General features: G+C 36.1%; 7 protein-coding genes and 2 non-coding genes across 9 annotated transcripts; 7 read left to right on the forward strand and 2 right to left on the reverse strand.

The window, feature by feature from the left end:
• Positions 1-632: 632 nt before the first annotated feature.
• CBG26350 lies at positions 633-1,190 on the forward strand (the record flags this gene model as incomplete). The annotated part of the gene is made up of 2 exons (XM_045235535.1): positions 633-833; positions 879-1,190. The coding sequence occupies 2 exons, from the start codon at positions 633-635 to the stop codon at positions 1,188-1,190; spliced, it is 513 nt and encodes a 170-aa protein (XP_045098518.1).
• A 1,377-nt stretch (positions 1,191-2,567) lies between these two features.
• On the forward strand, positions 2,568-5,716 carry CBG05828 (the record flags this gene model as incomplete). The annotated part of the gene is made up of 8 exons (XM_002633085.2): positions 2,568-2,634; positions 2,694-2,884; positions 2,933-3,128; positions 3,171-3,826; positions 3,875-3,953; positions 3,998-4,110; positions 4,816-4,929; positions 4,973-5,716. The coding sequence occupies 8 exons, from the start codon at positions 2,568-2,570 to the stop codon at positions 5,714-5,716; spliced, it is 2,160 nt and encodes a 719-aa protein (XP_002633131.2).
• A 502-nt stretch (positions 5,717-6,218) lies between these two features.
• Positions 6,219-10,640, forward strand: CBG26351 (the record flags this gene model as incomplete). The annotated part of the gene is made up of 10 exons (XM_045235536.1): positions 6,219-6,285; positions 6,330-6,520; positions 6,779-7,618; positions 7,675-7,753; positions 7,878-7,984; positions 8,037-8,144; positions 8,192-8,983; positions 9,445-9,642; positions 9,690-10,382; positions 10,428-10,640. 10 exons carry the CDS (start codon positions 6,219-6,221, stop codon positions 10,638-10,640), a joined length of 3,288 nt encoding a protein of 1,095 aa, XP_045098519.1.
• Positions 10,641-10,788: 148 nt separating this feature from the next.
• CBG26352 lies at positions 10,789-11,337 on the forward strand (the record flags this gene model as incomplete). Its single annotated transcript, XM_045235537.1, has 2 exons — positions 10,789-11,123; positions 11,169-11,337. The coding sequence occupies 2 exons, from the start codon at positions 10,789-10,791 to the stop codon at positions 11,335-11,337; spliced, it is 504 nt and encodes a 167-aa protein (XP_045098520.1).
• A 500-nt stretch (positions 11,338-11,837) lies between these two features.
• CBG05827 lies at positions 11,838-12,954 on the forward strand (the record flags this gene model as incomplete). Its single annotated transcript, XM_045235538.1, has 5 exons — positions 11,838-11,948; positions 11,991-12,185; positions 12,244-12,486; positions 12,528-12,647; positions 12,694-12,954. 5 exons carry the CDS (start codon positions 11,838-11,840, stop codon positions 12,952-12,954), a joined length of 930 nt encoding a protein of 309 aa, XP_045093142.1.
• Positions 12,955-13,400: 446 nt separating this feature from the next.
• Positions 13,401-14,543, forward strand: CBG26353 (the record flags this gene model as incomplete). Its single annotated transcript, XM_045235539.1, has 6 exons — positions 13,401-13,447; positions 13,499-13,585; positions 13,641-13,929; positions 13,977-14,069; positions 14,123-14,299; positions 14,358-14,543. The coding sequence occupies 6 exons, from the start codon at positions 13,401-13,403 to the stop codon at positions 14,541-14,543; spliced, it is 879 nt and encodes a 292-aa protein (XP_045098521.1).
• Positions 14,544-14,713: 170 nt separating this feature from the next.
• On the reverse strand, positions 14,714-15,168 carry CBG05826 (the record flags this gene model as incomplete). The annotated part of the gene is made up of 2 exons (XM_002633083.1): positions 14,714-14,871; positions 15,081-15,168. The coding sequence occupies 2 exons, from the start codon at positions 15,166-15,168 to the stop codon at positions 14,714-14,716; spliced, it is 246 nt and encodes an 81-aa protein (XP_002633129.1).
• A 5,684-nt stretch (positions 15,169-20,852) lies between these two features.
• On the reverse strand, positions 20,853-20,924 carry CBG29030. The gene has a single exon. It is a non-coding gene (tRNA).
• Positions 20,925-21,720: 796 nt separating this feature from the next.
• CBG28773 lies at positions 21,721-21,792 on the forward strand. Its single transcript has one exon. It is a non-coding gene (tRNA).
• The last annotated feature ends 3,606 nt before the right edge of the window (positions 21,793-25,398 follow it).

The following is a 25,398-nucleotide window of genomic DNA, read 5'->3' on the forward strand; positions in this document are numbered from 1 at the left end:
GAGCACCAAGCTGAAGAAAAAAGGCTATGGAAATAAGAGTGAATAAACGGAAATGACCTACATCTTGTGGCTTTTTTCATGTTGCAGACTTAGACTTGGAAAAAGGGGGCAAAGAACAGGAAGCACATTTTTATGATTCAGTTCGATACGGTTTCAAAGGATCCATGGTTTCATCTTTCATGGTCCAAGTTCAACATACACAAACGCTAAAAAGGGAAAACTGGGGACATACAAAATTTTCTACAAAAATTTCTGTTTGTAATTAGTTAAGATTGCTCTAGATTGTGGTACCTACATTTACAGTTTAATCCTGACACCAACAGCTTTCGTTTTACCCAGCCGCCATCAACCCTCTGATAATAAATTTTAAAACTCCCAGAATCCTCTAACAAGACTTTTATAGTGCGATAATTTTAAAAGAAATTTTTACCGACATTTCCAGTCTGCAGAAATTCGGTTTGCCAGCCTGCAGACATCGACCAGTCAACGCTTTTCGACTGCCCTTTAGCAGTCGTTTAACAGCCTATTTTTTAGGTGGACTGGTTTGAGAATAATTCGTTATCATCATTCTATAACCTAGTGTGAGCATAACATATTGTTTTCTGACTGATTTCCTTTCAAAACTTTCGAGTATGTTTTCCAATGGGTTTCGTTGGTCCGCCAACAGTCCGTCAGTTCTCCTTTGGCAGCCGACTAGCAGCCAACCGCCAACTTGCGTCTCCTCAGTTGTCATTCAGGCTCAGGAAGATGCAATCAATTACGAAGCTCTCAATCTTGCCGAAGTTTATAAAGAACACTGTGTTGAGATGTTTGAAAAATGGTGGAACTGTAAAGTGAGAGAATGTTTGTTTTTCAATAGCAGTTCAAACAACTTTCAGGAAATTGACCTCGGATTCTGTTTGAACTGTAACTTCTATTCGGATAAGCTGGAAATTTGTATATCCTGCGAACTCAAACAGCGAAATTCTGCGCTTCACTATAAACCTGGACTCCAAGAAACACAATTGCAGTTTAATTATGATGGATTGGCTACGTTACCGATGAGATGGCAATGTGAAGAATGTGAAAAAAAGGCTTCAGGCAAATTGGATGCACCAATATTTCGGAAATTCGAGGCTGGAAAGAAGGAGAGGAGAACTGACTCGTGGATGCAATCATCTGAAAAGCAGATTAGAGAAACAACAGGATAAATGTGAACATAATGTAATCAAATTGAAAGATATTCCGAATTATCAATATGCGATAAAAGTGGCCACTCTGAAGCCCTTTGAAAGAATTCTGAAAGCGGGAATTGAGGAAAAGGTCAATTGTAAGCTGTGGAAAATAAGAATGCTGAAGATCTACGGCATTATGATTGGTCATCTCCGTTGTTATTTCAAAACCGCGATGGCAGGCTGTGAAGAAGGCGAAGCAAAAAATTTGAAATTCAAAATCACATTTTGGATTGATCATATAAAGCAGGAGTGGAATCAATACAAATCAAAACAAGAACAAACGTGCGAATGCACTGAAATTTGGAACTGCTCAGACAACGATTCGAGAAAAAAACTGAAAGAAATTGCCAGTTTTCATTGTAACATTGTAACGAAATTGTGGATAGATGTCCTCTCCAGATGGAACATGGAATATTTTCAAAATGAGCAATTCAATCAGAAAATGAGTCAAAATGAAAATAGAAGCTTACGTATCATCAATTCATAAATTTTGTATTCCAATTTAACTTTTTTTGATAAGACCAGCAAGCTGGTGCGCCTTCGGCGCGACTCAATCTAGTTTTTTTTACTTGTTTGTCGTTCCACCATTCACGTTTTCTTGAATGGTCACGTAATCTATACTTATTTTTTCAAGCTTTTCAAAAGATAAAAGCGTGACATCGGGACGGACAGACGCGCCTAGCGTTTTATATTTAAGGAAGATATTAACTATGTAGTTTTTATGTCTCAAACATTGCTAATTGTTATTTCCTTGTACAATGTCTTAAATAAACGTCAATTGTTTATTGCTACGACTAAACTTCTATTTCTCACTCTTATCAATCGTGTTGCAACAAAAAAGAAGTTATAAAAGCAAACAATTGATTTCAGTTTTCTCTCAATTTTTTATTTTATTTTTGAATATTTTATATTACTTTTGGCTGCTACTAGAAACCGCAATACAGTACCTTTAGAAAGTTTATAGAATTTCCGTGTTTGACTTAATTTCCCTTGTGATTATAAACTTCATACATTGAATTTATTTTTTTGAGTGTAATTGATGTCAAGGATTATCATACTAGTTCTAGCTAGAACTTTCGATGAATACTTTCTCTAACTTCGAACTTTGAGCCAATTGTTCTCGGCTCCTGTGAAATATATAAAAAAGCTGTCAACTGATAAATTGCTTATCATAAGAAGTGTTTTGTCAGTAGTCACATTTTTGATATCTTGCATAGGTGCCAAAAAACCTGTTCACAAACGACAGTGTGGTAGCCCTTCTAATACAGGCTTTACGGTATCTAATAATATTTTCTTCAGAAATTATGTTTTGCTGAAGTTTGTCTCTGAAAAAACAATTTTTGCAGATTCTAAATGTTCCGATTGAAGTCCATTATTTGTGTTGGATGTGCTGATAGTGGTGTCAGTAACGTTTTCTATGGTAGGGTATTGTATTTATCATTCTGAAATGTTTTGAAAGTATTCGTTGAAACTCTTTAGATACCGAAACAAAACGTCCGTTATTTATCCAATGTGGACACCCAATATGTTCGTTATGTGTCACGAAATACGAAGATTGTCCTGTTTGTAAAAAGAAAGTTGTGAATATTGAAAACTATGCAGCTCGAAACATTTATGAAGATCTCAAAAAGAACCCACTGATAGTATTCAAAAAATGGTTCAAAGCGGAAGTGAGTTGATTCTTTTGATTTGAAACAAAATATTGTAAGTTCGTTCAGGTCGATGGTAAAGAATTCTGTTCGAATTGTCATGATGAGTCTCGAAAACTTCAGTTGTGCATCACTTGTGAATTAGAATTGAGAAATTTGGGAATAGAATATGTTGCGAATGATGGAACTGATTGGGAAGATTATGGACAACGATCAGAAATACTCAGAAAACATGAAATTGCAATGAACAGGTGGAGAGGATCTGGTAATAAAAATTGATAGTGATAGAACCAAAATGATTCTTTAGCATCTCAGAAATGGCTTGCGCCTCGTCCAGAATTAAAAGATGAGAAAGAATGGAGAGCTAGATTCCGATGTGAGTACTACATTCTGGCCAATCGATTAATCTGTTCAGACTGTATTTTGGACCACCATCAAGGTCATTTAGTAAAGTCACTTCATCAGTTGGAATACACTCCAGAGAAGCTGAAACAGAGATCATCATTCGTTGCCGCCAATTTCATTTGGTCCGAGTTGAAATCAAGAGAAGGCAACTGTTTGATACAGACAATGAAGTTGCATAGAACATGCGAGAGACTTGCTCATCTTGCGATGTTTTACTATCCTTCTTCAAATGAATCTATAACATTTGGCGACACTCATAATCGGCATCTTAGCAGAGTGAACAAGTATTTCGAGTCTTCTCTTTTAAAAATTGTTGATAAGATTTCAATAGAGCAAGGTGACACATGGATTGAAATAATGGAAAAACAGCTTTCTCTTTTGGATGAACAGAGAAACTGTAGTTGTCGAGAAGTCTGGAACGAAATGCATAGTCTTTATTTTGGAAATCAAATTGAGAAAAAGTTCATTGAAATAATCAATCAACTGGAGAATGTAGTTGTTTCTGAATGCCCCTTGTTTGCCGAAGTTTTTCAAGAAACGAGGAATAAAGCACTCGAAGTTTGTTTTTTGAGTTTTGAACCCCAATAATTATACTGAATTTTTCAGGCTTCCAAAATTAAATTATTTAAAATTTACACAGTGTTTTGCTGGAACTGTGACAGAAAGGGAATATGCTGTCTTTTTGGTAAGCATGTTTTTGATACCTCTTTGAAATGTTTAAGATTTCAGACAACCTGGAACGGCAACCATGTATTTGTTCTGGATGTAAAATGACCACATGCATGGAGTGTTTGAAAATAAATGCAAACTACAAATGCTTTCACTGTGGGAATCGTTGTTTTGTGAGTTGAAATTTTGGCTCTTCTATATAATAGTTTAGAGGTCCGAAAAAAATTAGAGGTTCCAAAAAAATGGAGGTCCGATGTTTGAAAAACACACAGATGCTTGAATGGCACTCATTCTCCTATTAGGCCACAAAACTTAAACTTCTTACACAGTACCATTGGTAGATTATTCCAACATCTGTGCGTTTTCTCAAATATCGGACCTCTAATTTTTCGGACCTCTATTTCATTTTGACACCATACTTGTAAAATTCCGGGCCGTTCCGCCAAAGCCCGGGCCCGGGCCGGGTTGGGTTTGAGGAAATTTTCAAGGCCCGGGCCCGGCCCGGAAGGCCCGGTGTCAAAAATTCTGTATTTTTGAGCCAAATATTGAGCTCTCAATATAATTTTTTTCCATTTTTCTTTCGTATTTCGGATTGTTTGTCTGTCTGATGAAAAAAGATCGAAAAACTCGAAAAAAAATTTTTTGGTCGAAAAAAATCACATAAGGGTCCCCCCTTATGTGTTTTTTGAACATTTCGAAACTAATGAAATGACGGGCCCGCCGGGTCGGGCCGGGCCTCCGAATTTCCGGAAAAAGCCCGGCCCGTTACAAGTATGTTTAACAGCTCTACATTTTTTCGCACCTCTATTATTTTTTGGGATCTCTAAACTTTCAAAAAGAGCAGAAATTTTTGAGTATCACGATTATAGGATACTCAGTACCTGGATTTTGGAACAGAACGCAGATACAATGTTGATGAATCAGTGTTGGACTTGGTGGAATTTTATAAAACAAATTGCGCAGAATTGTTTGAAAAGTGGTGGACTTGTAAAGTAAGAACTAAACATTTTTTAGATTTACAGCACTACGTTTCAGGCATCGGAGCTCAGCTTCTGTTTGAGTTGTTCGTCGTACTCGGATAGTCTGGAAGTCTGTGCTTTCTGTGAATTGTCGCATAGAATGAATGTGTTGAGGTCGAACCGGAAAATGTACTGCAGTGCACAATATCATCAAAATATGCCGTTATTCTTCAATTTCTCCAATTTGAAAACATTTCCAATCCGATGGCAATGTTCGGACTGCAATAAAAGGCTGGAAGCTAATTGGGATCATAAATATTGTGGAGATAATAGATCTGCGAAATGGATTGGGAATTGGAATCGTGGATGCAATCATCTGCTAACCCGACTTTACGATACAAAAACTTGTTCAAGCTACGAACAGAATGCGGATAAGTGTGAATACAATGCTATCGATTTGAAGGATATTCGCAATTATCAAAGTGCAATGAAAGTGGCCACAATGGGATTAATATTTAGGATCTTGAAGAGTGGAATCGAATCAGTACAGTGCAACTCGAGAAGGATAAAATTGTTGAAGATCTATGGAATGCTGAAATGCCAAACTCGGTATTATTTCAAGAAATTGATGGACGACAGAGTATTATCAAAAATGGATAAACTCTCCGACAACATTAATGAATTGATTGGAAAACTGAAACTGGAATGGACAAGTCTGAAAAACCATGAAACAGAATGCACATGCACGATATCCAGGTCACATTCAGAAGATTCGGGTGATTGCTTTGAGTCTTATTGTTGTTTATTTCCGACGATGTGAAGGCGACATTCTTCAGAAATGGCAAACCACATTAAAAAATGTTTTCTTTAATTTGCTGTTATTTTAGAAAATTGTATTGTGTTTTTATATTCAAAAAAAGACGATCAATGATTTTATTCTATTTATGAATATTCATCTGTTGGAACATTTTTTTTTAATTTTTTTGGTTGCTGTGAAAGAACAAGGTCCTTAAAAGGCGCGCTTGCATTTTCGACTGCGTTTTCAGGGAAGAATTTTTTTTCCCTCACAAAAAATTTTTTTTATGAAGTTATATGTATTATGAAAATACATCACCTTGGGAAGATTTCAATGCAAAAAATACAAACAATTTTTTGGTAGTCCCCCCTCTAGAAAGTTTTGATAGAACCCACTTTATATTAATATCAACATTGTTTTCTGTTCTCTTGCTAACTCTTATTTTTCTTATCAGCTGAATGATGAAATCACCCAACACATGTTTGCTGACACAATATAAAATTTCTATTTTCAAACTTCCTTTGCAATGTTTCGTTTAGTATCTGTCGAATGTTATGGATGTAGATACAAAGGAAAACCGAATACCTATTACGGTTAGATATCTTCAGACTCCGTCCGAATAATTACATATTTTCAGACGATAACACAAAGCGGCCCGTTTTCAATCAATGTGGTCATTCATTGTGTACTGAATGTGCAGAAGTTTTCCACAATTGTCCAATTTGTGATAAAGAAATCCAGACGATTGAAAATTTCACTGCGCGAAGTTTACTTGATGACTATAAGAGAGATGCGATGAGAATTTTCAAAAACTGGTGGAATGCAACAGTTGGTTTCCTAAACTAACATTTTTGAAATATCGTAAAACATGAATTAGAAGGGTGTCTTTCCCAGAAGGGCTCTACTAATAAAAGAGCTTTCAAAATTACATCCTTCATTTTTGGAAAAACCGTTTAAAAAATGAACATAAAAATAGAAGGAATACAGGTTTTAATATAAATGTAATACAGGTTTTAATACACGGTATGCATATAAATTTGTAATACACGGTCCCTTGTAATACACGGTATACATATAAATTTGCAGGGAAACGAGAGAGAAACTTGTACAAGATGCTATGAACCCTGTGAAAACCTACGATTATGTCTCAGTTGTTATTCCTCGAAACTAGATTTTATTGTCGTTTATGGTGAAGAGAATGAGCAGAAACCATGGATGAACAGCGAAATGAGACAGGAAAGGAGAAAACAAATTGAAGCGTTCCGTGATAAATCGTTGTATAGTGAAACGGACCCGGATGCTGATCCAGAAGAAATCGAACTGAAGATCTATTTTCATTGCGATTTCTCCCTATTCGCAAATCTCGCTTGTTGTTCTAGCTGCATTCTGGATCATCATGGGGACCATTTAGTAAATACGAGAGAGGAATTGGAACCAATTATGGACGTATTCAAGCAGTCAGCAGCAAAGGTTGCAGTAGGATTTCTTACTGACCAGATAAATCAAATGAAGTCAAGTTGTAAGATAAAAATGATGAGACTGCACAGAACTTGCGAAATACTCTCTCATTTTGCAAACAACTATTTTCGTTCACCAGACGGAAATCCCCGAGTTCCAGACATTCATATCAGTCGTCGTTCTGCATTGAATAAATTTTTCAAGCTACTTCCTTGGGATAACCTAGACGGAATCACACGTGGAGACGTTGATGAAATTATTGAGAATCTCGAATATCAAATGAGCAATCTGAACTGTTCAGAAGAGTGTCACTGTTCAGAAATTTGGGATGAAATGCAATTATCATTTTATAGAAATCAAATTGAGCGAGAATTCGCTAGAGTGATTGAAGAACTAAATAATCAAAAAATTATAAAGTGTTCATTCCCGGAACTTAAATTTCAGAAAACTCGTGGAGAAGCTATTCAGGTGAGTGTTCAATGTCTTGGAAAAATATCAGTGAATTCTTGGGAAAAAATTTACAGATGTCCAAATTAAAACTACCTTTGATATACACGGTCTTCTGCTGGAACTACAAAAACGAAAAATTATGTGGGATGTTCGGTAGGTCCTCGGCTCAGTTCAATTAAAGGAGGTCCCTTCAATAAGTTCAACTCCCTGTAAACAGAAAAAAAATTCAAGACAGTTATTTTTTTCATGTCCCCCACCTTTAAATAAAAAATTTCAGATAATCTGAATCATAAACCATGTCGATGTCCTAACTGTAAGAAACCATCCTGCCTGGAATGCTTGGAATCAACTAAACGATGTCCGTTTTGTGGAGTATTATATGAGGTGAGAAAAGAAGCGTAACGAAAAAAAAACGAGTTCTAATCCATAATTTGAGAGCATACCAACGGAATATGAACCAGAAATCAGCAACGAGACATTGGATCTTGTAAATTTTTACAAGAATAATTTTCTTGAGCTTCTGATAGAATGGTGGCACTGTGATGTGAGTAAATCTACTGTCAAAATTGAAAGCTATTACCCTTTTTGCAGGCATCTAAACTTGGATTCTGCTTGCAGTGCAATTCATTTTCTAACGATTTGGAAATTTGCGTCTTCTGCGAACTAGATCAAAAACCATCGGCTTTGAGAACAAATACGATGGGTCCATATCATCGATCCGATTCTCTGTTTTACAATTTCCGTGGTCTTAAAACACTTCCGATCCGATGGCAATGTGCCGATTGCAACCAACAGCTCATTGAAAATTGGGTTCATAACTCTTGTGAAGATTCTGTGTTGAATGGAGTATCCTGGAAACGTGGATGTTCCCATCTGAATTCTCGTGTATCTTTTTGCAAACTCATAAGAGAAGACGGATGTTCTTCCAAAGTTATTGGGCTGAAGGAAATTCAAAAATATGAAACCGCTATGAAAGTTTCCACAATTGGATTAATCCATAAAATAGCTGAAGTAGCAATCAAAGAACAAGTGTTCTGTGAGTTCGAAAAAATGCAATTTTTGAAAACTCTGGGTATGGTGACTACTAGAATGCATCAGTGTTTCCTGAACTCCAGAAAACCGCACAGTCAAAAAATGGAAATTTCAAATCAACTGGAACAATTCCAAACCAAATGGCTTAACTATCAGGATAATCAAACAAAATGTGACTGCAGTTTGAATGAAACTGAAAACCGTGGGAAATACAGGAAAAAACGGAAAGTGTTTTTAAAATCATTCAAAGACCAATTAACTGATATATGCCCTTTCAAATCTTGTGGTGATGCAGGCAATTCGTATAACTTTGACGACGAAGAAGCAGGAGAGGAATTTGAAATTTTCTGGGTAAGTTTCATTTTTAAAAGAAGTCGGAGGAAAACTTGATTTCGCAATAGTGTGATGGTTGCCAGTGCAACTTTCCATCAAATAGAAAAGAGACGCAGACATTGAAACCAAATCATATGATTGTGATTCTTCTATTAGACCGATATTTTCTGTTTAAAACATTTTCTTTTATTCAGAGTCAAACATGGTCCCTGTGAATGTTGAAATCCAATGAGAACTTGTTTTTTCTCCGCCCATCGTTGATCGATTCCATTGCTCACTCTAAAATATATCCTTCTTCTTCCTCTTTACCACGAAAAATTGAACCAATATAAGAAACAATTTTCGAATAAAGTTTTTGTAAACCTGAATGCTTTCTCTTGCTTTTTACTACTGCTACGGCTGCCGTTCTAACCGTGGAGTCAATTTGTTCGGTTTGTTTAATGAATTTTCAAAAAAACAAGTTCATTTTAGACTGTGAGAGAAGAAAGCCATGTATCGGCTCATGTGGCCACTCAATTTGTTTAGAATGTGTTGATAAAAATGTGAACAGAAAGTGTCCGGTATGTGAAAAAAGCAAAGCATTCGTCAACAAGACCATCAACTATTCGTCTTTGCAACTTATCGAGGACTCTAAAAAGAACTATTGGGATTTTATGAAAAAGTGGTGGAGTGGAACTGTGAGTGTTGAGACTTAACATTGAACTTTGAATGATCCCATTTTCAGGGCACCGGTAAAGTGTCTTGTTCAAAATGCTCCAAACAAGCATCCATCCCGCGGATATGTTTAACTTGTGACGAAAACCATTGCTGTCAAAGAGGAAGACGTGGAGCGTATAGACTGAGACTGCGACGGAATATCGATCTGCTGAATCTCGCAACACAAGTTATTTGTACCGATTGTGCTCTTACATATCATGAGGAACACGTAACTATTAGGCTGGACCGAATGGATTACTTTGAAGAGGACTTGAAAATGGCAACGTCCGAAATAATTTTGAAATTGTTTCGAGATTGGATGAAGGAAAAAGAAACGAATACTACATGCAAACTACGGCATATAAGAATTGAATTGAGTGGTCGTTTTCTATGGAAAGCGTTCGAAGAAAATACTCAATCGAGAGAAGGTCAATGTGGATGGCTTTTAGAACAGATAAAAATAAATTTTATCAAAAAAGGGATTGCAAACTTGGATAGACAACTGGAACAGCTTTCTATGATAACCGAAGAATGTGAATGTAATCGACTCTATGGGCAGATGGTGAAAACGGGATATCGATCACCAGGAGGCATACAGTACGATTTCGAGATTTTTGCAGTTCATTGCATTGAGAGCGAGAAATTGGGATGCCCGTTGTATTTTGAACCAAATGAAAGTAATTATCAGAAGCTGATCGGCAAAACAGGACAAATGGCTTCAGTAGGAACGCAGTAAAATAAGCCATTCAATATATTCAGTTTTTAGGTCAGCTCGAAAACTTTGATTCCACTAACCGATTATAATGAGAACTGTCCTTTATGCGTTCTTTTGGGTTTGTTTTTCGATTCAAGATACCACAACTCTCTTAACTCTCAGGGCATCAAGAAACAAAGAAGAAACGTCTGGAATCCTATGCCACCAATTGTATCGAAATATACGAAAACTGGTGGAAAAGTGAAATGGTATGATGAATTGTAGTTCTAATAATGATATAAAAATGAGATTTTCTGAGCCGGCGCTTGAAACTTTATGCTTCCGATGCTTGGACCACCTGAACCATTTCAAAACTCGCATGTCTTGTAAATATGAACAAAATCAACGTATGAGGAACGGAAGAAAACGAGGAATGTGTATGAATTACAAAGAAGATTCTGACATGGATGAGTGCGATAATCCAAACTGTTCATTGAGAAATACAGAGGATTGGAAGTTTTCTATCAAAGAACATACCAGTGGCCACGCGGGCCGTATCGTGATAGAAGGAATCGGATCAGTTGAAGGGTTTTTGGATTGTAAACTGAGAAGAATGAGATTGATGAATATTTATCATATGGTTTCCATCCGTGCCGGCCGCTTCACCGCAGAATATTTAACGAAATGGAGCAATGACGAAGTAACTGAAAACTGTCAGAGGGTGAATGATTTAATTGAAGTATTGAAATCTCAGTGGAATGAATTTCGGTTTGGAAATAGAAACGAAACGGCAGATGCAGGATCAAAATGCAGGTGTACTCTTCTGTTGGAACAAGAGAAACTTGTGCTGGATAGAGTGTACGATAATATTGCTAGATATCATTTAACGTCATTTGCAGAAGGATGCCCATTGACATTCGATCATGGAATAAACATTGAAAACTTGCTAATTTCTACTCAAATTGATAGAGTTGTTATTTGAGATATAACAAGTAGTGATTTTCAAAAGTTTTAATTTTGGGAAAAATATTCAGAAAGTGTTAATATTTCTGTTATATTTGTTGAAAAAACACGTTGCTCCCAAAAACTTAACGGTCCATCTTTTGGGAGATTCAAAGGATTCACAAAAATTTTTGAAATTTCAGTACTTTGATGTGAAAATTAACACTTTTGAAATTCACTAATTGTTATATAGTAAGATAAAGTATGCGTCTATTTTTCTGTTAAACTCTGTTCAATCTTTCTGATTTCATAGATAATCAAACTCTACATATACCCATTCTAAACCTATTTTCGAACTTCACACACTCTTGCTATGTCTTCCTTTTTCTACGTCTCTACTATTCCTCATTTCTCTATTTCTTCCTCACACTTGTTGTCTTGCTAACTTTAATATTGGTCGCAATTTTCAATAATAATGATATATTTCCACCTATTTCTGTATTCGGTTTCAAGCTGTCTTTGACCACTGATAGAGTCAAAATGGATGCTGAAAAGATAAATAAAGAATATGAGCAAGAGTTGCTGCTTCTTCAATTGAATGGGATGATGAAACTTCACGAGGAAGATAGAAAACATCAAGAGGAGTTGAGAGTAAGTCATTTTTGAAATACACTGTGAGACTTTCATTTTTAGAGAAATAAACAAAATCATCACTACGAAATGGTGCGTTTGAGAGGAAAAGAATCAGAAGAACAACACAAAGTACAAGAGTTTGAACGGAAAAGAGTTGAAGAATCGAGAAGACATGAAAGTGAAATGATGGATATTGAAAGAATAAATTTGAAAGAAGAAGAAAAACTTCGAGATGAAAAGATGAAGTTGTTTAAGGTAAGAATTCTAACATTTCTTGTCCATTCTGGATCTCATCAAAATGAAAATTTTACAGGAAAATCTGAAAAAAGAAGATGAGTCATTTAGAAGCGAAGCTAATCAATTGCAAATTCTTTTTAATGAAAGCCTCATGGTCCATGCGAATCTCGATAAAATAGAGGAAATCAAAACAATGAAGAAGATAGTTCTGGAAGTGGATACTAAATGGTCTGATGTCAAAAAGTCTTATGAATTGACTGAGGAAGTTTACTTTTTAACCGGCGAGAAACTCGAACCTGAAGATAAGGAATATCTACTGGTAAAGCCTTCATGAATTATTAGATCAAGTCCAATTTTCAGCAAGACATCGAAAGTTTGTTGGCCAAGAAACTGAGTCTCGAAAAACATTTATGTCTAGTTAATAAAGGTTTGGGAAAGTGGAAATCAATTGCTGATGAGAAATGTTATGAAGACGTTAAGGTAATTACTCTCTGCAAATTCATATAAAATCAAATCCCATTTCCAGAGAGAATTGGAAAAACTGCAAACTGCAATGAAAAACTTCGAGAAGGCCATTTTGAACTTGAGGAAAACAATTGTGTGTTTAAAAATGTTTTTTTTCCAGAAAAATATTTACATTGTCTTGCAGAAATTAAATAATCCAATCGAAGGAGCTCTATTACCAGAAATCAACTCAATCATTAGTTCAAGTGATGCTACAGTGAAAAATCTCACTATAAACCCGATGTTGATGAAAACAAGTTTCCAAGAAATGCTTGGAAACTAATTACTATCGTAAAGCCTGTAATAGAAAAGACCCATAACTTTTATCTTTGAGCCAGTTTTTCTCGGCTCCTGTCAAAGATATCAAAAAGTGGACAACTGATAAAATTTTTATCATAATATCACAAACATTTCTCCAGTTGACATATTTATGATATAATGCATAGGGATTCGGATAATTAAGCTCAAACTTGACAGTATGCGGCCCTTCTATGTCAGGTTTATGGTATCTTTCTTAATTCGTTCATTTATTCCTTTTTCTTTTTTTGTGAAAAATGAATCAATAAACCCTTTTTCTTCTCTAACATTATTTTAATCTGTTATCACTTAAAGGTTTTTCCTTCGTTTGTTATATTTTCGTATCATCAACAAGTTGTGACTCATTCTTAATAGCAAAGCGATTGCTTTTTTCGTTTCGAAAGTTTTTTATGAGTTTCAGTATGCTATGAAATGGTCACTATTGTGGAATTAGAAGAAGAAAACGAGGAGATTGAAACGTAAGATTTCTGATTTCATAATTTCTATGTCGAAACTTAAAACTTTTGCAGTCTCGCTGTAAAGAAACAAATACTTTTGGAACAGTCTGGCGACGTTTTGGAGGAAATTCACAAAACCCGAGAATTGATGATGGAAGAGTAAGAGTTTTCAATATCTTTCAATTCCTAGTTTTCAATTTGAAACATCTTTTAGATTCGAAAGAATACATATAGAAACCGTGCTATCTTATCAGGAAAAAATTGAAAAAGAAGCACAAGAATATGAACAAATTTATGAGGAAACAAAATTAAGGATTGAGGAGGAAACGGTGGAATTACAGAACAAGCTTTGCGAATTTCTAGAAGAAATAATTGAAGAAAAAGGAAAGCTGATAGAACTTACAATGCAGGAAAAAGAGTGTCGAAAAATTACCGATGAGATTTTCGAAATCATTCAAAATTGGACGGATATTGGTTTTATTTTCAGCCAAATTCTCGGAATGGTTCGTTGTTTCAATGTGTGTTTAATTGTTCGATTTTGAAATTTCAGCGAGAAGCTCAGAATGTGGTCGAAGATACCTGTTCAGAAGAAACAGACCCTCTAGTAGTTAAGATTTTGGACAAAATAAAGCAACGAATATTTGTGAGCTTTTTTTTTTGAGTTCTAAAAATATTATTCTAAAGATATTTCTGCAGGGCAAAGTTCAAACAATCTTGAGATTGCACCAATCGAATTCAGAAAAGATAGACGGCGTACTGAAAAGGATTGACGAGTTTTTGGATTTCGTGGAACTAGGATACAATGAATTGAGTCGATCTATTTTCATACTAGTTTTAAACTCTATGAAAAATGTTCCATTCAATACATTGGAAGTATGTTTTTGTTTAAATTCGGAACTGATTTCTCTCACTTCATTGCATAAGTTTTCAGAATCAAGACCTGACTGATGACAACATTGATAACGTCAAGGAATCTGTCAACAAAATCAGAGATTTTTTATCCTACGTGCCTTTGTGTCAATTAAGACCTCGAAAATCTCTCCGGCAATTTTTATGGGATGAGATCGATTCATATCAGAGAGATAATGATATTTTTTTCGACCTGGAAAACCTGTAAATAAAAAATGATTCACTTTAAAATGCATCAATAGTAAATACATAAATGTATTGAAATCGAACGAGACAGTAAAGTAGAATAACCCGAGGAATGCATAAAGTGGAACGAAAACAAAATCCTGGAACAGTAGAGAGAACACAACAGAAGTCTTAGGATTAGGGTCTTAGGATTCAGCGATGGTAGACACGATGTGCACGAATCGGGACTGGTGTGATTGATCTGCGTTGAATTCTGGATGGAGCGGCGATTTGACGAGAAAATGGGTGGGGTGACGTGGCAACTTGGAATGGAGTCGGAGCTGCGGCTTGTGCTGATGACTGTTTTATGTCTGGAAAGAAAAGAAAGTTGTATTATTGGCTAACGGTTTTCAATTATGCGCTAAACTCAAGGATCATAAAAAAAAGGTTCAATTAGAGGTTCAATTATCCCTTTCACTCGTTTCTTTTCCCTCAATTGAAACGTCGGTTTTTCCAATGAAACCGAAATACTTTCTCTTTTTTGGCTATCGACTAGGAAAAGGAGAACGTTTCGACTTACCAGACGACTCTGTGACTTCTGAAGTAGCTGAACTGATTGACAAAACAGTAATTGTGAAAAGAAGAATCACAATACTCGAAGATGTCATTCTGTGCTGGAAAAACGAAAAATTTGAAGGCGTGCTTCTAGAATGTTGACTTGTCGTGAGAAGACAAAATTTCGAGGGGAAGGAGAAGAAGAAGAGTCGAAAATATAAATAATTGATGGTGGAAGAGTTGAAAAGTAACAGAATAACTAGTAAGCGGGTGGTCTACCTGCCTCTCCGGAATTTCGAAATATTTATAGTAACAGAAAAAGAGATTCTGGGCTGCTGATGCCGATTGTAATGCGTGTGTTTTGAATGAGGAAGAAAAGCTTTGTTTCAATGGTTCTTGTTTACAAGAAAGTTTTTCAGTTGTGGAGATTTCAATTAGGTTGAAAGTCAATAAGACTTCAGCAAAGCCTTGTTCAAACCTTGCTGGGTCAGTTTTGAAAAAAAAAATGAAAAATTCATTTTTCCAGAATCGCAAGACAGTTTAATGATATGAAAAGTTTTTGTGTATTACTCTGGTCTAATTTAAATGCGAGTTGAGGCCGGAAATTAGAGGGTAAAAATCTTATAAAAATCACGACAATTCATTGGAAAATCGAAAAAAATAGGTCAGCAAATATTCAAGAAAAATACATACTCTTTTAAAATTTTCGCTTCCGGACCTAAGCTCCGCACACCCTCGAATTTTCAGCCTTGAAATTAATTAGATGAGAGTAATATCAATATAAAAATTGTTTCTCTAATATTATTTAAAAAACTAATGTTAGCAGAAAAAGAGAACTTCAAATTGGCTATTTTCAAGAGTTTCCAATTAATCTATGGCCTGAAAAATATAATTGCATATACGTGCCATCATCTCTAATTAACTACAAAACGCTAGTTGTCAAATGCTGCTCTAACGTTAACCAAGAGAAAACGTCTGAAGTATAAAAAAGAAGCGAGCCTCGCGTTCTGATAAAACACTCCCAAGAATCTTCAAGAACTCCGCTGACATTGTTTGTAAAAAAGTGAAATGATCCGCTAAACCATCAAAGAGTAAGCATTATTTACATCGATAGTGAAGACATGGCACTACATCAAAAATCACTTGACAAATCTCGTTTTTTTATCGGGCACCGTTTTCCGAATGTGACTCTCCTCTATAACAAGAGTATAAGATCAACATTCGAGCAAACAAAGCTTGTGGTCTCTCTGTGGCATTCAAGTATTAAAAAGAAAAGAAGAAGTTGTGAGAAAGGAGACTGTACTGGAGAGACAAATGGGAATCGGTTGAAAAACAAAATCCTCTCATTACTGTTTTCAACGTGGATATCCCTTGTCTCATCCGGATTTGTAGTAAAAACGGGAGCGATGGTTGGTGGGAGAAAAGCCAAGCCCGCCAATTTAAAACGAAAAACCGACCAAAACTTTTAGCGGACACGATGAGAGAAGAGGGATGGCTTGTAGTAGAATAAGGATGGCCGCCCCACAGTAATAGGTGGGTAGAGGTGGAAAAAAAGGATGATCATCATGAAGAACGTGTTATTATTTATACGGTAAAAGAGGCAGGAAGGGGAAGCGGGTGGGCAGAAAAGGATTTGGCAGGTTGGGACATCTAGAAGACGATGACACCCCAAGAAGAAGATGAAGAAGTTGGGAAGGACTTCCTGCCAACGTTTGAAATTAGACTCAACTGGTAGTCTAATCTTTTCCTTCTAATCCTAATCCAATGAGAAAAAATGGAAATGAAGTGTTTTGAAGTTAGAAGAAGCTTTCCGTTTGAATCTAGAGACAACATTTTGAAACGAATCGAATTGTGAATTGGAACATTTCCGTTTCGTCGAAAAGGTCACAAAGTGGTTGAAAGGGATTTTCACTACTTGAGTCATTATGTGTCAGTCATTACCAGAAAATGACACCCGGTTGGTTGCAACTCAAGCGATAATTGGCGCCGGACAGTGGGGGTTGACTGGGGAGTAGAGGGCAAATTGGAATGGAAGAGAAATGCGGGAGGAGTTGACCCTTCCCCAGTGTTGTTAGAACCCCGTTGTAAAGGTAACCAAAGCAGAAAGAAGAGATTCCGATGAAAGGGCAACGTCGGAGTGTAAACTCATTTGACCCGCGTATCATATTAATTGTCAAAAGGTATTCAACTACGAATTGCGGGGTAAGTTTTATACATGCATGGAAAATGCAACTTCATAGAAATGGAATCCCATACTGGGCAGAACTGGCAGAATTGAAAAAAATTGAAAACATACTTTCAACAAACCTGACCGGACTTTTTTTCAATACTTTCAAGGTCCGACCCGACCGGATTTTGCCCTGGGGTTCTGTAATTTTTTCTTGTCTTTCAAAAAAAATTCGATGTCAATAAAAAAGGACATAACAAATTTTCTGCCAAATAATCTTGCCAAGAACGGAGTGGCATTAAATATTTTTTCAGAAGGGAATTTGAAAAAATTTCAGAAATTCCAACATTTTTTTCAAATGTGGAAAACCCGGGTCCTGAAAATCTCCAGCCCGGAAAGGTCGGGTCCTGAGTTTTCAATTGCGGTTGAAAAATAGAAGTTCTATTCGTTAAGTATATTTTTGAGGAATGCTGTTAACACTTTAAGAATCTGTATAATATGTGCTCAAAGGGTCACTTTTTCCACACAAAAGATCAGCAGCATCAGCTTAAGCTCACCCAATTTGACGTGTAGATGACAGGAGGAGGCTCAAAAGACAACAAACAAAAGAGAAAACTGTTTGACCACTGAGATATATATTCGGTATTTGTATGTATGAATGAAAAGTGACGGGTTATCGAATTACACACCCATATGTATAGATTCAATTACCAGAAGAAGAAAGTGAAGAAAGATCGTAAGAGCTGAAGATCGGGTTAACGATACTGGAGAAAGTGAGTGGGAACAACGAACAAACTACAGTATTCTTCAGAAGGAACTGGAAGCTTGAAAGAGGAACGTTGATTTTCCCTAAACCTTCTGGTTTTAGGGTTCACACAAGAGTCAGTTAGCAAATCCTTACTACAGAAACAACATTTTCTCGTTTAATCCGAAATCCAAACAAATCGGTGAGCAGATGGCAAAGTAGAGAGAAAGAAGAACGTTAAAATGTAAATAAACAGTGTTACTAAATAGAAAGAAAAAGAAGACGAACCTTGAATTTTGAAATGAAAAGTCTGTAAAACCTGTAATAGGAGCACCATTTTTTGATATCTTTCACAGGAAATGAGATAAATCAGCTCAAAGTTAAAAGTTAGGGAGCCCTTCTATTAAAGGTTTTACGGGATGAAACGTTTTGATGTATGGCAATTTCCCATCAAAGTCCAAAGTGTCCAGCCAATTTTTTGCAAACCGCAAAAAAAGTCTGGAAACTCAATCCGAGGGTTTCCCTTTTTTCGATGACCAGAATGGCAGAAAACTTTTTGAAGAAGAAAAAAGAAACCAAATTTGACATACATGTGAATATGTAATAAGGGAAAAATGTTGATGGTCGGAGAATAAGAAAAAAGAATAAGAAATAAGGAAGTCAATAAGGGAGCGAAAGTGCGAAAAACTTTTGGTTTTACTTTCCAAGAAGCCAAGTAATGGGAAACGAAATAGACACAGATGAGATCTCACACTGGGATATCTCATTCTGACAACTGGTTTCTTCTGGTTCAAACTGAAACAGCAGATTGTATTTCTCTCTTAAAAAAGAGGAACATAACATATCAAGGACAAATTGGATTTGGAACGGTGGAGAACGACAGTTATACCTCAAACGTATTGCATTGGTATTCATGATATTTTTATATATGTAAACATGAATCAATCTTGACCGGAAAACACAATAAAAATCTTCGAAGGTGGAATAGGTAAGTGAATCGGGGAATGAGAGAAGTGCATACTTTTACTTCCACCCAATACCATACCATCATAATACACTTCATTCACTCGCCGTTCAAGTGTGCAACTTCCTGTTTGAAGAGGTTGGGAATGAGGAAAACAGCGGGAGCTGACAATTGTTCGAACATCTAACAATGTGTTTGGGGTTCCAGAACCTTCTAGATTTAGAATTTTCTATCAAACAGCTTCTGGCTTCTGGAGACGTCGCCAACATCATCAACATCTCTTCATCATAACATAAAAACGGGCCAAAAAAGGGAAGGAACCCATTACATGTTATGGGTATGAATGTCGAATGAGACGGCTTTGTGACAGCTTTCGATGTACTTGGTTCCGGATCCGAATCATTTGGAAACAAAATAACACAAAGATATCGTAAAACCTGTAATAGAAGGACAGCCTAATTTTTAACGTTGAGCCAATTTGTCTCAGCTCCTGCCAAAGATATAAAGTCTTTATCAACGATTAAATTGTTTATCATACTATCAGAGGTGTTTTATCTGTTGACACGTTTTTGATATCTTGCATAGGAATCGAGATAATTTGGATCAAACTTGACAGTAGGGAGCCCTTCTATTACAGGTCATATTGAATTTGATGAAAAATGAAAAGGATTTCCCAAGACCGGTCAATGGCAAAAGAGATGTGGCTCTTCGTTCGTGAAACCTGATATTCGTGTGGAAAAGTGTCGGGTTTGAATTTCTCAATTCTCGCAAAAAAAGACGAGAGGGTGGCCGATGGTCTTGGAACTGAAAAATGTGGAAGAACTAGGGAATCTATTCTGCAAGTGACACTTATATATCGAGATTCAGAGGAGCTGACCGCCTGACTGAGACAATTTATTATAGGCTATCATTGTTTTTTCACCATCTTCAATTTTATTTTACGATGTGGTTCAGTGATTTGTGTATGGGAACCCATTCTTTTAATGAGTTTTATTAACTGGTTGACGCATCAAATGATCACAGAAGGTCGTTCGGTGGTCGAAATGAGACAAAAAATTAGATAATTTCGAAAATCTTAATTAACCCAGTTTTTTATTACTTCCTGAAATAACTCTTAAAAATTTACCACAAAATTTGAAATAAAATTGAAATCTTGCTACATCCTCAGTTTTCAGTGAAATGTTTCATTATCTTTGCAAGTTTTCGAAGACAAAATACAAAAAAAAATCCAAAAATCAAGCTTCTCACAATCTCCCTAGCTCCCAATATGAACTGCAAGCCTTTTTCTCAGCGGAGCGCGGTTGCGCGCGGCGAAAATTTTTATTTTTTAAATTTTGTACTGAAAAACCGGTTTTCTGCAAAATTTTCTTATTTTTCGCCAATTTTTTCAATTTTTTGTCCATAGGAATTGTTAAACCGGCTAAAACACACATTTTAAGTACAAAAGCAGCAAGTTCCGACAAAAAATGAAAGAGGAGATAGATTTTTAAGCAATGTTCTTAAAACGGAAATTTCTCGAATAGTTCGGTGTTTTAAGAATTTCTTTTGTTAAACTATTGTAAAGAATTCATTTTTGAGTGTTTCGAACTATTATCCGCCGAAAGCTCTACCGGTCAAAAAAGATATTGCGATTTTTAGAAAATTGCTTAAAAATCTATCTCCTCTTTCATTTTTTGTCGGAACTTGCTGCTTTTATACTTAAAATGTGTGTTTTAGCCGGTTTAACAATTCCTATAGACGAAAAATTGAAAAAATTGGTGAAAAATAAGAAAATTTTGCTAAAAACCGGTTTTTCAGTACAAAATAATAATAAAAATTTTCACCGCGCGCAACCGCGCTCCGCTGAGAAAAAGGCTTGCAGCTCATATTTTTCACTAGGGAGAGCGTGCTTCTGGGATTTTTCAAAATGAAACAAAACGATAGGTTCCACCGAGATTTGAACTCGGGTCGCAGGATTCAAAGTCCTGAGTGCTAACCGCTACACCATGGAACCGATGTATCGGTTATGTCAAGAAAGCGGTGATAATATCGCTGCAGCGAACCTCATTCACACGGCGAGCGGAAGGAAAAGCGCAATGTCGCAAAGACTTTGTACAAAATGAAAAGAAGAATGGCAGAAGAAAATGACAACCTGGGGATTGAAATCTGCCAAATTGAGTTACTTGTCATGCGTTTTTAGTTTTTGTATCGAAACGTCTTCGCTAACGAGGGTCCACACGAAGTCCCCTGGGGGTTGCGAATTACAATTGTAGAGGGTGACGAAATATTTTTGAAGAAAAAATGTAGAAAATTCGGAGAAGATATAAAATTATATACTTTCTAGGTGATTTCATAATGTAAAGTAACAACGAAGAAATTGAAATGGGAGATCCATTTTTCGAAAAGATTCTGTGAAAAGAAGAGAACAGGAGGAGTAGACCTTGCTGGAAAAAAATATCGAAAGCGCCGCGAAGCAACCGCTTGAGCTATGGACTGATTTCGCGAATGAAATAGGTACGAAAACCACACGAAAATCTGAAAGAGCACACAAAAATTCATACTGTTTGCCCGAAAAAACGGAAACACTTTCCTGTTCCCCTCCTTCAAATAAATTTCAAAAAGCAAGAAAACTTTTTTTTTCATTTCTAGTCACTATTCTACTATTCAACTATTAACGTTCTCCAGTCATGTGTACAACTATTACATTCCCTGTTTTCAATTGACATTTCTCCCGAAAGCTTATCACTGATTAATCAGACAGCTGTTACTGACCCCTTTGTCAATATAAACCTAGCGTCAGTCTCCAATCATCCGTTGTGGTCTAGTGGTTAGGATTTATGGCTCTCACCCATAAGGCCGGGGTTCGATTCCCCGCAACGGAAGATCATTTTTTGTCTGCCAGACTAATTAATTCAGATTTCATTAAAAAAAAGATTCCACTACAACGAGCATACTCACTGTCGGATCTCTGTTTTTTTATTCTTCCTCATTTTGCAGTTTGTGTCAGTTGCAATTCAACGAAACCAAATCCTTTTGTCAATAAATCAAAATCTTTTTATTTTATTTTAAAGAACGACCGGCTTGGATTAGACACTTGAGATTTTGTCCGTTCGCACCTTTCCACTTTATTTTTAGTAACTTTTGTTCTCTTTTTTATATGTAGTTTGTTGAGTTACAACTATACTATTTTTCGAAACTGTTTTTTTTTTCAGATCATAAGTTTTCCTTTTGATTTTTTACACTAAAAACATTTCCTAATGATCCAATAGATCCAATTTATTGAACTGGAAAACATATGATGTCTGTATAAAAAAGTATTACTGTATTCAAGGTTTCTGTTTTCAGTTCAGTGTTTCCAGATAACTGAAAAAACTATCGTAAAACTTATATTCGAAAACCCACAACTAAAATAGTCCATCAGACATGTAGATCTATGAAACCTTCTTCCTCATCTATCATAACAACATCTGACAGTCACGTCATCAATTCTCCCTGGAAACAAAAGAAGTTTTTTTCTCACTTTTTCTATATAATCTCATCTGACAAATTGTAGTTCTCTTCTTTCCATGCTTCCACCAATCTTTCATTTTTCTACTCCGGGGAATTTGATATGGGACCTGGAAAACGGGCCCCAAAAGTTCCTCACTCTCCAACACAAATCTGTTCCTCGTTTGTATTTTGTCATTCTCATTTTTCCCCCAAATTTCGAGAAATTTGTTCTCTTGCGTGTATTGGTGTCATTTCGGGAACTTCCCATCTGAATTCGATGGAAAAAAGATAGAAATATGGAGCCCCGAGCTTTGAGCACAGGCGGCTCGACCAAATTCATTTAACGGGACGGGGGTGACCAAAAATGACGAAATTTCGGGAGGGCGTTTAGAATGACGAACCGGAGATGAGAAACCGAGAGTACGACGATTCAGAAGACGTGACTTGTTCGCTTTTTCCCTATCTTAAGTAGAGAAAAGTACACTTTTTTGTTTTAATCAAAAGTTGACCCAGACTAGTAGTCTGGTTCAATGGTTTCTAGATTTTCGATGAATGCCAAGTCATCTTTTTCATGTGATCTTTCGAAATGTGTAAGGATCTAAAATTCGCGTTTGGAAGTTATATGTAAGCTGCATTCGGAACCTAGGATCTTTGAATTTCGTTTGTCCTGTCTCACACTTTTAACAAATTCCACAGACTCATTTATCTTTCCAATTTCCTTATTTTCCCATCATCCGTTCGAAAAAACACGTCTCCATTAGATGGTCTGTGACCCCAATCGTCTAATTCAGTGTTCTGTTTTTTGTCTACCAGAATACCAAATATTCTCACTTGAAGTTTTCCTGAGAAATTTCCAAATTGCCTTAATTTGCTCAAAACAAAACTAGAAAACACAAAAACTGATCTAAATGACAGACCGAAAGATCTCGAAACCACCACTTATACGTATCCTTTTCAGTCTGCAAATGTCAGTTGAATTCTGAAGAATTCGTTGTGTTTCTAGAGTATCACATCATTTGAATAAGTTCAATTCCGCTTCAATACAATTATGAAAGTACTTGAGATTTAGATCAGAAAGAAACATAATCAGGATTAAAATTGTTTTTGGAACCTGATGTTTCATAACTTGGATTGTACTAATACACCTAAATTGACCTAAATAGGTGTTTCGGTACAAGCGAAGGGTGGAAGCATCATTTTGTAACCTCATTTTGAGCTTTGAAAATTGGGGGTACTTTATTAAGTTTTGTTTTATCAATCACATCACTAAACTCCTCTAAATTTCGACAACCTTTTCTCTACTTTTAGGTTATTTTGAAATAACGGGAAACACTTTATTTCTATTTCGGGCTGATTTTGAATTTTCTTCCGCCTCTGCCTAGTTTAAAAAAAACCAAAACTTCAGAAGGTTTGGTTCTTGAGCAATCACATTGAAACCTGTATTGGAACAACCCCTTCAATAGAAGATCCTTTCATCAAGATGTTATTTGAAGTTAAAACGTTCCGTACGTTTTCAGTAAGGAAAATCTTAAAATTTCACAGTTATTTGTTGAAACACTCGTTTCGCTCAAAATCTTGCTCATTGTTTGTGAAATTCATCGATTTCACATCAATTTGGAACAAGAATTCCCCGATTTTTTAAAAGAAAAATTGGTTTCACGTTAGTTAGACTTTTTCGAGTATTCCTCCCGGAAAAGTCTCATTTTCACGGTTTTTTTAGTACTAGAATGGGGGTAGTTTTACAGCATTATGTTTTGGTGCAAATATTCTTATACTAATAAAATATTTGGGGGCTATTATCAGTCGAATTTCTGCTGGACCGACATTTAGCAAGCATGCTTTTCCCTCATTTCTCCCTCCTTTCCGAACCTTACTCAAGAGTTTATTCCAATATTATATCGCTCACTGAACACTCTTAGGCTGAATGCATGAATTCTAATGACGACCCAATTTCCATATCTACTACTTCTCCTCTCCCCTAAAAGAGTCCGTTTGAATTAAAAGTAGAAAGGAAGAGGAAGAAACATTTCATTCTCAGCCCACCCACATCAACTAAATTGTCATTTGCTCTTCTCATCTAAGTGCTCATTTTGTTGCATTTTTTCCTTCTTTTTTTTGACTCGATCTACTTTTCTTAAAACCGAAGAACCGGAAAGAAACATTTAATCAAATACTTTCTCTCTCTTTTCGGTGAATTCGATCAAAAAATATTTGAGACTAGAAAAGAAGAGTAGACTAGATAGAAACTCCAATAAGGAAAAGGAGAAGAGCATCTTCAGCTTTTTCTTCTCAATTTTCTTCAATATTCCAGTAAATAAACATTGAGTGGGGTAAAGAAAAGAGGACAAAAAAAGAAGGAGAAGAAGAGACACGTCATCTGGAGAATTTCAAGAATTTGTAGTTCTTAGTCTTTTGCAACTGAAACCCCTTCTTCAGATTTTTCTGACAACACCTTAGGACATCATCATCGTCCCAAGGATTCTGAAATTCATTTTGCATGAATGCGTGCAGAAGATGAATGAATGATCCACAAGTGTTGCTCACCAGAAGAGAGATAGAGCCAAACTACACCTAGAAGTTCGTATGCATATACATGTAATTTGTGTTCATTGGTTCGTTCCACTTAGTTTCCGTATTTTCCTTTTTTGCTAACTCCTGGCACTTACTATTCGACTTTGACACTTTAAAAAGTTGTCCGGTTATTATAGACAACTTCCTTTCTGGTACCAAACTAAACTTTCTATTTTTGAAATCTCAGTACATTCTGCTTCAGATTTCGCATCCCGACTCCATAAGCGAGTACGTTCGTACGCACTCTGGTCCCAACCCTCTTCTTTCTACCCACATATTTCTCATTATGTTAGGGAAAAGTCCAATATCCAAAATAGCTAAAGAAGGACCATAAACTTGTGACGTCCATCATCATAATTCATTCGTTTTGAAATGTTGTATATACAACACATTTCGAAATTCGAAAGGATCAAACGTCTTGGGAATAA

The sequence above is a fragment of the Caenorhabditis briggsae genome (assembly GCF_000004555.2).
Source record: "Caenorhabditis briggsae complete genome, chrIV, whole genome shotgun sequence".
NCBI lineage: Eukaryota > Metazoa > Nematoda > Chromadorea > Rhabditida > Rhabditidae > Caenorhabditis > Caenorhabditis briggsae.